The sequence below is a fragment of the Megalops cyprinoides genome, chromosome 4 (genome assembly GCF_013368585.1).
Source record: "Megalops cyprinoides isolate fMegCyp1 chromosome 4, fMegCyp1.pri, whole genome shotgun sequence".
NCBI classification, from domain to species: Eukaryota; Metazoa; Chordata; class Actinopteri; order Elopiformes; family Megalopidae; genus Megalops; species Megalops cyprinoides.
In genome coordinates, this window is record NC_050586.1 from 16,072,927 (window position 1) to 16,085,661 (window position 12,735).

At 39.0% G+C, this 12,735-nt stretch overlaps 3 protein-coding genes across 3 annotated transcripts; all 3 read right to left on the reverse strand.

The window, feature by feature from the left end:
* Positions 1–4,134: 4,134 nt before the first annotated feature.
* LOC118776126 (chemokine-like receptor 1) lies at positions 4,135–5,349 on the reverse strand. The gene has a single exon (XM_036526221.1). The coding sequence runs from the start codon at positions 5,347–5,349 to the stop codon at positions 4,345–4,347; it is 1,005 nt and encodes a 334-aa protein (XP_036382114.1). The 3' UTR covers positions 4,135–4,344.
* A 1,837-nt stretch (positions 5,350–7,186) lies between these two features.
* On the reverse strand, positions 7,187–8,862 carry LOC118776955 (chemokine-like receptor 1). Its single transcript, XM_036527612.1, has 2 exons — positions 8,818–8,862; positions 7,187–8,378 (listed from the first exon to the last, which is right to left on the reverse strand). Exon 2 carries the CDS (start codon positions 8,332–8,334, stop codon positions 7,294–7,296), a length of 1,041 nt encoding a protein of 346 aa, XP_036383505.1. The 5' UTR covers positions 8,335–8,378; positions 8,818–8,862; the 3' UTR covers positions 7,187–7,293.
* A 2,899-nt stretch (positions 8,863–11,761) lies between these two features.
* On the reverse strand, positions 11,762–12,715 carry LOC118776127 (chemokine-like receptor 1). Its single transcript, XM_036526223.1, has 2 exons — positions 12,230–12,715; positions 11,762–12,169 (listed from the first exon to the last, which is right to left on the reverse strand). Exons 1-2 carry the CDS (start codon positions 12,713–12,715, stop codon positions 11,762–11,764), a joined length of 894 nt encoding a protein of 297 aa, XP_036382116.1.
* Positions 12,716–12,735: the final 20 nt, after the last annotated feature.

The following is a 12,735-nucleotide window of genomic DNA, read 5'->3' on the forward strand; positions in this document are numbered from 1 at the left end:
AAAACTTTACTGGCTCAAAATAGCATTATGAGATTTAGATCAGATCAAGACAAATAGCGCAGCTTTGATGTGGCACACTGAAAGAATGTGGGATAAGTTGAAAACTGCATGAAATGAAGGGCATTCCACTGATTTTAATGATTTTGTCTGCCTTCAAATAAAATAAGTTTAAATTTAGACTCTGTGGGCCTTTGATTGATTGGGCCCTCATGACATAATGCATAATGTAGCTATACTGCCAAGATTTTGATAAGCAATCTCCATCTATCCATATTTTATTATTTATTCCATTTGCTGAATGACTGAGCTTGACCTTTTCACTGTAGAACAAGTGCTTTAGAATTTTAGAAATTACAATTTCCTGACATGAGATTATCATCCTAGAGAATGCTGATGTGATTTACTACTGTAAGTGCTGTTGTGTCTATGCCAACAAACTCTTTGGTGCACCCCTGTGTGCCTGCGCTTGCTGTTTAACCCTGCAATGACTTTATCGCTGTATGTCGCCAAATCGCTGTGTCGCTGTCGGCTAGCTGTCGCTTGCAGCCAGCTTGTGGGCGTTGCTAATGTAGTTTTGAGGAAGTGGGCTACAAATGTATTGACAGGAGATGCATCAATTTTCTAAATGTATATACTAATAAATATTATAAATATATATTATATTTTATATTTATCTATATGTTATATTTACATCATCTTTGCTATATTCATCGTGGAGTTGTATGTTTGTATTCTCGTAAAGGTGGCACCTCAGATTGGCAGGATGGATACAAATTACCGGCAACCCATTTCTCCAGCTGAATGGCTCACCATTTGCCTACGGTGAGTGTAAACTATTTTACCGGAGGTGTAATTCAATGCAGCTATTCCGTAGAATAAAAAGCCAACAAAACTAATACATTTATCTATTAAAACATTTTTTCAAATAAAACAGCTGATTATTTTAAGTGAGCATTACTATCAAACTTTTAACTTAAGAAGTAACATAATTTATATTCCAACATACTCTTATACAACTTAATATTCAAATAGTTTCCTGGCAACTGGGGACTCCTTCCATACCATAGCCCACAGCTATCGTCTGGGACACAGCATGTGGCTGATGTCTCTAGGGAAATTTGGGACTCTTTGGTGGAGGAGTACATGCCTGTTCTGACCAAAGAAGACTCGATGAGCGCTGGAACTTCCCAAATTGTGTGGGGTCTATTGATGGGAAGCATGTGGTGATCCAGGCTCCTGGGAATTCTGGATCACTTTCCTACAACTACAAGGGGTCTTTTTCTATAGTCCTCTTAGCTGTTGTGGATGCCGGGTACTGCTTCCGTGTGGTGGACATATGCAGTTAGAGAAAACCAGCAACAGGGGTACTCTGGCCAATTCCCCCTTTGGTCAGGCTCTGAGAGATGGCACCCTCAATCTCCCTGAAGACACTCTGCCGCCAGGAGCATGGGACCCCTGCCCCATGTCTTCGTGGGAGATGAGGCCTTTCCCCTCCAGAGAGACCTCATGAGACCCTTCCCTGGGTCCAACCTCTCCAGCGGGAACAGGGTCTTCAATTACAGGCTTTCACGTACCTTTGGTATTCCCTCATCTCAGTGGTGGATGTACAGACGCATCATCGGCATCAGCCCTGCAAACGTGGAAGCCTGTGTGAAAGCCACCCGTGTACTGCACAACTACATGCAGAGGACCACAAGGACAAGGATGGAAGCAGTACAGAGGGAGCTTCAGCACTTCAGGAGGCCAGAAGAGTAGGGACCAACAATGCCACACGGGAAACAATTTGTGTGAGGGAGACCTTTGTTACCTACTTCTCTGCTGAGGGTGCAGTCCCCTGGCAACCGATGTTATAAGCATCCTACAAAAAGGCCCTTTTGAGGGCCACCCACAGTAGATAAAAAAGAGTATTGTTTCCACCTGTCAAATCTCAAAAAAAACGAAAAGTCAATATTACAAAACAATAATTTACCTTAATTTACACTAAATTAACACAGTTATATGTAGTCTATCCCTAATATGACTTTGTCAGGCAACCTCTTTATGGTGATGTAAATTGTCCTTTTTTATCCCTTTGTAGCTGCACTGGAGATATGAATAATTTGTTGTCTTGCAAAACACAGAATCACATGCATCATTTTTTTTTATTTTTATTAACATCCTTGGAAATGGACAGGGATGCATTGTACAGGACAGGAACGCTAGCCACAGCTGCAATCAGTTTCTCCTCCATGTCGACTATGGGAACTAAAATGCTAATATAGGAATTAAAGTTTAAGAAAACGTTTCACAGCGAAAGAATATAAGAGGAACACATCTGCCCTCTGATTGGCTGTCGCTCGACTCTGTTGCATAAAGTTGCATAAAGTTTGCATGAATTTGAACTTTGCTCAACTTTTTTTGTCGCCAAATCGCAGTGATTTTGTCGCCAGGCGACTCGCCGCACCATGTCGCTCAGTGTAGCCTAGCAACCATTGGAAATGAATGACTTCCGGCTGCTTTGTCGCTTGTTGTCGCTGCTGGTGTGAGCGCAGGGTAAAGGTATATGAATAATATGTGATTAAAATAATATAAATAAAGGTAGCAAGTAATGAGTAACAGAAATGTTAACACCCATATTTTGCAAATATTTCTTTATTGATTGCTATTTTAACTAACGTGGTATTGTGCCAAAGCTTGGTCAATCATCAACTTGGTCAATCATCACCTGGCCAGTCACAGCAACAAACCATCTCAGATTTTTTATTTTTATAAGGGTATCACTAGAAATGTAAAAAATACTTCACTTTTGCTGAAGCAGACAAATGCAATCTTACAATACACTCAGATGCAGTGACTCTTTTGCACTAAATGTCCCACAGTGCACTGCAAGAGGGCAAAGGAAATACAGATGATCAGTGCAAACCCCATTGATGTCATCTGAGAAACACATAGGAAGCTGATGAGTGAATGGAAGGTGCTATTGGGCATTGTTGCCAAAGGGAACCTGGCCAACAGAATCCTCCCAACCCTGACGAAAAGAACCTGATTAATTTCAGCTGCTATGGTTTCATGATCGCGGTCAACTGCTGACACAGTTGAAGTTGCTGACATTTTCATAGACGAGCAAATTTTTCCACATTAATCGCCTAAAAGTGACCCCTTATTTTCCTCCATTAACTTAACAACAATAATTAACATTTTGCTCACACTGATGTCACAATCCATTTTGAAAAAATGTTGATCTTGACCATAACAATGAGTAATCATTTAAAAAAAATATTGACAGATCTGCAGGATTATATAGTTACATAGTCATATAGTATTTAATATCTCACATAGTAGAGTTATATAGTATATAAGTGGATTTTAAGTACAGTTAGGCGCAGTTAAGTACAGTTACTACAGTAAGTACAGTTGCTACAATCAGAAAGAGTAATGTAGTTAGTTTATTAAATTACACATTAAAACAAAATATTACTTTTTAACTTCGTAGTTATGTATGTAAAAAATCTGACTGGGACTTAAGCCAAAATTACTATTAGCTAACTGTCTAGTAAGCAAGCCATCACACATCTTTGCCATATATCCATAAAAATATTAAACTGCTCAATCAAGTTAATTGTAAAATTAGACATCAAAATGCTGTTTCAGTTGGTGCATAATGTTCAATAGTGCCTTCATTCTTAATGTTATTATTTCAATAATGTTTTCGATATGTTTCAACCCTGATGTTGTTAAAACTGGCGATTATTTGAAGTGGTTTTCAAGTGAATATTATTTTATCATTGAAGAAAAGCTTTAAAAAGGTGAAGATTAATGAAGATTCATTATAAGTGCAAGTATGATGTAATAAAGCCACCCTCTGTCTCCTTTTGTGTATTAATGTGTATCAGCCATGCTATTGATAGATGTTAATATACTCTTACATACTCATAAGCAATACGAACCGGGTATATCCTTTGGTGCACTGGCAATATTTAATTTGTATTTTGAAATTTATACACTATGTTCTTGGCTAATGTTTATACATGTTTTGTGTAACCCAGGAGAATGGCATTTGTCATTCAATAATATTAATAGTAAAGTAAAATAAAAGTAAAAGTAAAAGGTACTGTTATAGGCCTTAAATATGTATACACTACACAGCTGGCAGGCTACCTCCATTGTGTTTTGCAACATTTGAGACACATTCTTAATTATTGCATTCTGTTTTATCACAAGCTGTCCCAAATATTCATGAATACTTATATATTTTGCAGATACATATCATGGAGACATTATGTTGGCATTTAAGTGGCATTTTATGAGCTACGAATGCTTAATGACAATACTTCACTTTACTTATTATAAACAGGACACTTCACCTCAAATCTCAGTTGAAACTTTACTGTCCTGAGTAAATGATTGCTTTTTGGCTGAGGTGTCAACATCATCATCCATTGCATTTTCAATTTTGGACAAAACAGAACTCCAGCATGTTTTCTTGAAGTCTTTCCCCATAAATGCATACAAAAAGGGATTCATGCAGCTGTTTGCATTGGCCAGAGTGACACAAATCTTGACCCCTTTAGAGATAATATCTATATGAGATTCAGGGTGAATTTCAAGCAGGACAAAGATGTGGTAAGGCAACCAACATACAAAGAAGGTCACAATGAGTGCAGACATGACTTTAAATGGTTTAGAGGATTTGGTCATTCGATTGTTCTTCAGCTTCAGAATAATGATGGTGTAACAGAGGGTGATGATCACAAAAGGGATTAAAAACCCACAGATAAACCGACTGAAAGCAACAGTCTCATGACTATGCATTACCTCCTTATAGTTGTTGTAACAAATAGTTTGGTCTCCCTGAACCATTGTGTCACGGAAAACCAATGAAGGTACACTGAGAGCAACAGAGACGATCCAGGCGAGAGCGACCAGTACAGAGGCTGCTTTCACGGTGCGGTGGTTCTGTGCCCAGACGGGGAACACGACAGACACACAGCGGTCCACACTGATGATGACCAGGAGGAAGATGCTGCTGAACATGTTCAGGACCATGATGAAGGAGGTGAACTTGCACATGAACAGCCCAAACGGCCAGGCAGAAGTAAGCATGTTCACAATGCTGAAGGGGAGACAGGCGCAGAAAATGAAGTCTGAGCATGCCAGGCTCAGATACCAGGTTTTGTTGACAGACTTTTTCAGCTTGAGACTGGAGATCCAGATGACAATTCCATTTCCAGAAACCCCCAGCAAGAAGATGATGATGTTCACAATCACAAGAATCACAGAGTCTGCTCCTATAGTGCTGGTTGGGGACTTTGAGGGATGAGCTGTAGTTATATGAGCATATGTAATGTCGTAATCATCAATAAAATCCATAATCCCTTTGCCTTTCTCTCTAAATAAATGACAAAGAACATAAAGAAAGAAGGTACAGTTTTGAGAGATTATGAATTCACAGATGACATGCACAGATAACATAGATAACATAGACAGACAGCATAATCTGTTTGTCCAGGAAAGGGTAAGAAAGCCCCAAATCATCCTTTGTGGCAGTTATTGCATGTTTGCTACAATAAATTATTTAATTAATACACTGATTTTAATGAGTGGAGTCTCAGGGCAAGGTTACGATTAGAAGTTATACTCATTGCTGTGTTTGATCTCACATACTGTAGCACCAATTTTCATCATTTCACCCCACTTCCTCTGTTTATTAAGTGAATTATGGTTGCTCACATACAGTTTCCCACAAAGCTTGAAGACATGAAACCAATATAAGTTCCCTTCAAGCAAACATGCACACTGTATGTGAGCCTCTGCTTTCAATGAAATACTTGAGGTGAGGAAATTCAAATATTGTTTGCCATGTAAAAAAAAAATTGACAGAACCTGTTAGTGCATGACTGGTCCTAAACCAAACGGAGTGCCTATTGATATTGGATTATCTACAACAAACTACAGCGAAACTAAAACGGATCTCTACTATCATATGGCATGTAATTTTAAGAAGTTGGTGATGATTATAAGTGGTTTGCAATCAACTATTATTTTACAATTAAAGAAGAATATTAATAAAAAGAAAACATAAACTCACCTCACTAACAGCAATTGGATGACTTATTGTGAGCAGTCTGTGTGATCTGATAAAGCATGTTTCCACCCTCTGGGTATATACAGCGCTGACTGTCTTGTCACATTTCCTTTTTATGCACTGCCCCTTCTGTTCACAGGACATGAAGTTACATGTGTCATAGACTTTACATCTGTGTTTTGCAAGTTCACATGCCACAAGTTGTCAGACTCCCGTGAGTGATGGTTGTCAACCAAAAGCATGCATCAGTTTGCTCAATGAAGGAACTGATTTCACCTATTTATGAGACATGACACTTTTGCAAACTCCCCCCCCCCCCCCCCCCCCCCCATATGTATCTGTTTGGACTTATGAATTGCACATAAGGCTTACCTCAATGCAACAACCCCTGAAGTCATACAGAGTGCTGAAGTCAGAGGAACCCAATGCTCCAATACACTTGCATGCAGCTAATGTTTCTTTTTCTCACGACAGCTTACACAATGCACCACAAGCTAATGAGTCTGAAGTTGCAGTGCAAGCGTTACTCCCTTTACATCATCTGAAACTGTTGCAGGCACCTGGCAAATCACTGGCTGTCAGAGTAAGATAAGGAATCCCTGGCTGACCCACCAACACCAATCCTTGGTGGAACGAGGCCAGTTTATTGCCACTCTGTGAGCCCCTGGTCATTGTCAGCATATGACTCAGCTCTGAACTCAGGCTACAGGACTCTGCCTGCACTGAAATACGGGCTCCTTGTCAACTGAGCCACCTGGGGGCCTATGACACTTGTTTTTCTGTTACGTGACTCCAAAAAGCTGTCATTGTTGTTTACTTAATTCTCCTTGGTCAAGCCATACAATTGACAAGTTGCTATAAATACATTAACCTGACACATGAACTCTGAAAAAGGATGGCATTATTACAAAAGTATACCCATTTGTGTCTCTTTGCACATGATGAGAAGCAGTATAACATTCAATCAGTTCACATCAGTATTTTTATCTTTAATGAATTAAGAACAGGGAAAAAACAGGAAACATTTGACAATATATCTGTGAAAAAGCAGGCAAAATATGTCACACAACAACTGATAAGCTATGAGTTTATACGCTTTAAAACAAGCAAGAAAAATGCTGTGTCAGTTAACAATTTCAGTCATAAATAATTTTTTGTTACTCTTTCACACCACTAGGTGATATTCATACAATTTGCCTTTACTCTATGGAGAGATATCAATAACCTCCTCAGATGTGGGTGGAAGCTTTGCGTTCCACCGAGCTTGACCGTGATAGATAGCGACTGGTTGTGCGGCCATCCTCACCAATGGCATTCTCAATTTTCGAGAACAAACAGTTCTTGAATTTCTGTTTGAAATCATTGCCCATAAACACATAAAGAATTGGATTCAAAAAGCTGTTGGCAGAGGCAAGAGTACCACTCACCATCAACCCAGCCGTTAAAATTTTAATGCTGTGGTTGTGGTGGTTTAGTTCTAGCAGGATAAAGATGTGGTAAGGCAACCAGCATACAAAAAAAGTCACAATGAGGGCAGACATGACTTTAAAAGGTTTGGAGGATTTGGTCATTCGGCTGCTCTTCAGCTTCAGAACAATGATGGTGTAACAGAGGGTGATGATCACAAAAGGGATTAAAAACCCACAGACGAACCGACTGAAAGCAATAGTCTGATGACTAAGCATTACCTTCCCAAAGTTGTTGTGACAAATGGTTTTGTCTCCATGAACCTTTATGTCACGTGTAATAGCTGAGGGTACACTGAGAGCAACAGAGACGATCCAGGCGAGAGCGACCAGTACAGAGGCTGCTTTCACTGTGCGGTGGTTCTGTGCCCAGACGGGGAACACGACAGACACACAGCGGTCCACACTGATGATGACCAGGAGGAAGATGCTGCTGAACATGTTCAGGAACATGATGAAGGAGGTGAACTTGCACATGACCAGCCCAAATGGCCAGGCAGAAGTAGCCATGTTCACAATGTTGAAGGGGAGACAGGTACAGAAAATGAAGTCCGAGATTGCCAGGCTGAGATACCAGCAGGTGTTAACGGACCTTTTCATCTTGAGACCTGATATCCAGATAACTATTCCATTCCCAGAAACCCCCAGCAAGAAAATGACAACATTCACGACCACGACAGTCACACAAGACACATCATTGAAACACGATTTGCTGCTGTTGTCAATAACTTCTTCCGCTGTAAAATTTTCGTACGAGTAATTTTCATAATCACCATTATAATCATTGAACTCAAAGTTCTCCATTGTGTCAATTATGGCTGTTAATGAGGTTGTCGTACTTGTGTACTCTGTGAAAAAAACAAAACATATTGTTGGAAAATTATTTTTCTTCTTGTAACAATGAAATGATAAGGAAGAAACATATGCGCTTGATCCAACAGCAGCTTATGCTCAGTTCATAGAATGACTTGTAAAAACAGGTCAAATAGTGAATTATCATTTTCACAAGCCCCATTAGAGCAAGCAATCTTCCTTTTGTTCAGGGTTTTAGTGCTGAATCTATTGAATCATGGGTAAAGTAAATACAATCACAAGATCTCAACTGGAATTTCCACATGTCTAATATCAATAATGTAAATTGGTTTCAAACAGGCAATATGATGATTCAAAATATCGTTTTATGTGATTGTCAAAAATTGCTTCAAGTTATCCATTCATTTATATTCAACACTTAACAAAACACATGTTCTAAAGAAATGTATTAATAATAAAACCCACAAAACATACCTCAATGACAAAGCAGAGATGACATTCTCCTGTATGAGTCAAAAGAGAAACTGCCATTATTCCTATATATACACACATATAAGTAAAGACATACTTCCGTCTGACCAAATGTCACCACTCAACCAATCATCTTCCCAATCATTTGAATGACCACTGTCACATTTGTGATGGTGGTTTGACTCCCCCCTGTGTCTTACATGAGTTATGGCTGTTGAACATGTTTAAATTTATTATTTAACAAACCCATTGGGGGCTTTTACACTCTTTCCCATTGTATGTCAGATTAGATTATACCACACTTTTTGACCATTTCCTTGTAGGCCATTTTGAAACTGCTTTGCACACTCAGTATTAGATGTTTCAGGATTGGCTCATCCAGTGTGAACCTTATATATATACTGGGTTACTGGGTTGTGCAGATGTGTGTGGGAGAGTAACATAGTGGTCAGCTTGTACTGTGTGGTGCATTGCTAAATTCAGTTGTCAGCTCGCCCAAATTTCTTTCTGTCTCCAATATTGTTTATGTTTATGCCCAGCTCTGTTTCCTGATAACACACTGGTGATCCCCTCGACAGAGCGGAGTAGGAGAAAACCTTTCCTGCCCAAAAGGTTAGAGTCCCAGCCCAGCACAAGTGGCCACAATGTGCATCTTGTTTCTATCAACTGCACAACTTTTGCTGTCTAAAAATTTGAGAATTATCTGAAAATATGAAATATTTAACTAAATATTTTAATTATTTTACCTGCATAATATTTACACAAATATGTGAATTGCTTTTAATGAGATGTTTATTGAGGATTAGCCATTTCAGAAGTATACAGCCCCAAACATAGCAATGACTATCTGCTTTTTAAATCTCTTCATTGTAGTTAGAGACATTTCATTAAAAGCAGACGTGCAGTGCATTAGAAATTGTGGAAGTAAAATCATGGTGGTGCATCTCCTGACAAGAAAAGCGTTGTTGCCTTGCACTGTCAGTAAAAAATAACTCGTTTGCATGTTTGTGATTGTGTTTGAACAGCCTCTATCAAATCTGTATCGCGTGAGTATCAGCTATTTTTTCCAAAGCCCAATAAAGATACCCTTTGATATAATATGTGATGTTATCTGGAGCAAAATTAAAAAGAACAGTCTCATTACCTCAGATGTGAGACAACTCAGTGTGTATGTTCCAAATGAGCAACTAATGGATTTAATTTTTTACTGGATAAGAATATGGTTTTTAGGAAAAACAATACCACTGTACAATGTTAGCACTGTCAAAGACTCATACCCACTGGCTGCAATACTACTGGATATAGAAAACATCATTGGCTCATAGGTCCTGAAATAGCTTTAACAAAGTTTTAAGACATAAGGACAAATAGCACAACTTTGATGTGGCACATTGAAATCACATTACACATCTTTCCTGAGAGGGGACACTTACAATGATTTTAGTAAATTTATCGTTTTATACAAAATGTCCATTTTACACTGTGGCTGCTCAGTTTAAACTCCATTGGCTTTTAAGTAATTGGGAGTTTTATGACAAAATGCACTGCAGCAATAAAGAGAGGATTTTTACAAGCTACCCCCATCTCCTCAGATTGTAATATAATTTATTCCATTGTCTGAATGACTGAGCTTGACCTTTTCACAGCAGAAAAGATTACATGTGAAATCATATCAGTAATAATGACTAGAAATATCACCACCTACTTTTTGCACTCTTCTTTATTGATTGATATGTTAGCTAACATTGTATTGTGTCAAAGGCTGAGCAATTATTTAATCAGCAAGCCAGATTTTGGTGGAATTCAACAGTGGGTCAACAAGGAATATGGTAAGGGGCATAAGCATAATTGGCAAAACTTTAAAACAGGAGCTGTTGAGAATGACATGATTTAGATGATTTGTCCTTATATTCTTGAATACAAAACAACAATAACAAAAAATAACCTTTGCAAAACAATAACACCAAAAATCAAAATATTTTCCCCCTGCTTAACATTTTTTGCACAGACAGGAGTTTTTTGCAGTCAACTATTTTATTATTTTTTTAATTTTTAAGTCCCACAGTGCACCACAGAAGGGAAAACACAATAGGCAGAGAGGAGGGCCGTAAATCCCATTGACCTCATCCGAGGAGCTCATAGGAAGCTGAGGAGTCACTAGAGGATGCTACTGAGTGGTAAGAAAAAGGGATCCACTTACTGTATGTTCCTGGTCAGCATGCATGAGCATTGTAACTGATGGAACCACTTGGGAAAGACCCCATTGAAGTGTCTAATTCTGCATTTTCACAGAAGAGCAAATCGATCCCACACCAAACAGCTGATCCCAGTCCCAGTCAGAGTGGCATCTTAAATCTAGACCACAAGACCAGCAGGATTACATAGCTCCATTTCAAAGTTGACTTTTGTATAAAGTTGCTACATTACATTACAGGCATTCAGCTGATGCTTGTGTCCAAGGCAACTTACATTGGTTACAATTTGTATAATGTTATTCATTTATACAGCTGGACAGTGAGAGGGACATTTGTTACTCAATGACATGATTATAACGTAAGGCATTGTATTCATTTTATTTTTGACACAAATAACTCAGACATTACACCTCAGATCTTGCTTCAAGCTTAGCTGTCTTGTCTTGCGGCACAGACGTCATCTCTCATTGCATTTTCAGTTTTGGACAAAACGGAACACTTGCATGTTTTCCTAAAGTCTTTGCCCATAAATGCATACAAAAAGGGATTTATCAAGGATTATCACAAGCTGTCCCAAATATTCATGAATGCTTAAATATTTTGCAGATACATATCAAGGAGACATTATGTTGACATTTAAGTGGCATTTTATGAGCTACGAATGCTTAATGACAATACTTCACTTATTATAAATTGGACACTTCACCTCAAATCTCAGTTGAACCTTTACTGTCCTGAATAAATGACTGCTTTTAAGTTGAGGTGCCAACATCATCATCCATTGCATTTTCAATTTTGGACAAAACAGAACTCCAGCATGTTTTCTTGAAGTCTTTCCCCATAAATGCATACAAAAAGGGATTCATGCAGCTGTTTGCACTGGCCAGAGTGGCACTTACCATGAGCCCAGTTCTGACAATGTTGCTTTTATTTGGTTTATCATAAACTTCCAGCAGGACAAAGATGTGGTAAGGCAACCAACATACAAAGAAAGTCACAATGAGGGCAGACATGACTTTAAATGGTTTGGAGGATTTGGTCATTTGGTTGTTCTTCAGCTTCAGAACAATGATGGCGTAACAGAGGGTGATGATCACAAAAGGGATTAAAAACCCACAGACAAACCGACTGAAAGAAACAGTCTCATGACTGTGCGCTACCTTTGTATAGTTATTGTAACAAATGGATTTGTCCCCATGAACTTTTATGTCATGAAAAACAGCTGAGGGTACACTGAGAGCAACAGAGACGATCCAGGCGAGAGCGACCAGTACAGAGGCTGCTTTCACTGTGCGGTGGTTCTGTGCCCAGACGGGGAACACGACAGACGCACATCGGTCCACACTGATGATGACCAGGAGGAAGATGCTGCTGAACATGTTCAGGAACATGATGAAGGAGGTGAACTTGCACATGAACAGCCCAAACGGCCAGGCAGAAGTAGCCATGTACACAATGCTGAATAGGATAAAGGAGCAAAAAATGAAGTCCGAGACTGCTAGGCTCAGATACCAGATTGTGTTGACAGACCTTTTCAGCTTGAGACTGGAGATCCAGATGACAATTCCATTCCCAGAAACCCCCAGCAAGAAGATGATGATGTTCACAAGCACAAGAATCACAGAGTCTGCTCCTATAGTGCTGGTTTGGGACTTTGAGGGATGAGCTGTAGTTATATGAGCATATGTAAAGTCGTAATCAGCCATAATCCCTTTGCCTTTCTCTC

Excerpts from the sequence above, each read along its gene's own strand:
- LOC118776126 (XM_036526221.1), bottom strand. The coding sequence starts at position 5,349 with ATGGATTTTATTGATGATTACGACATTACATATGCTCATATAACTACA.
- LOC118776955 (XM_036527612.1), bottom strand. The coding sequence starts at position 8,334 with ATGGAGAACTTTGAGTTCAATGATTATAATGGTGATTATGAAAATTAC.
- LOC118776127 (XM_036526223.1), bottom strand. The coding sequence starts at position 12,715 with ATGGCTGATTACGACTTTACATATGCTCATATAACTACAGCTCATCCC. Across the intron at positions 12,170-12,229 it reads CTCTCAGTGTACCCTCAGCT|GTAGCGCACAGTCATGAGAC; the intron begins GTTTTTCATGAC and ends AACTATACAAAG.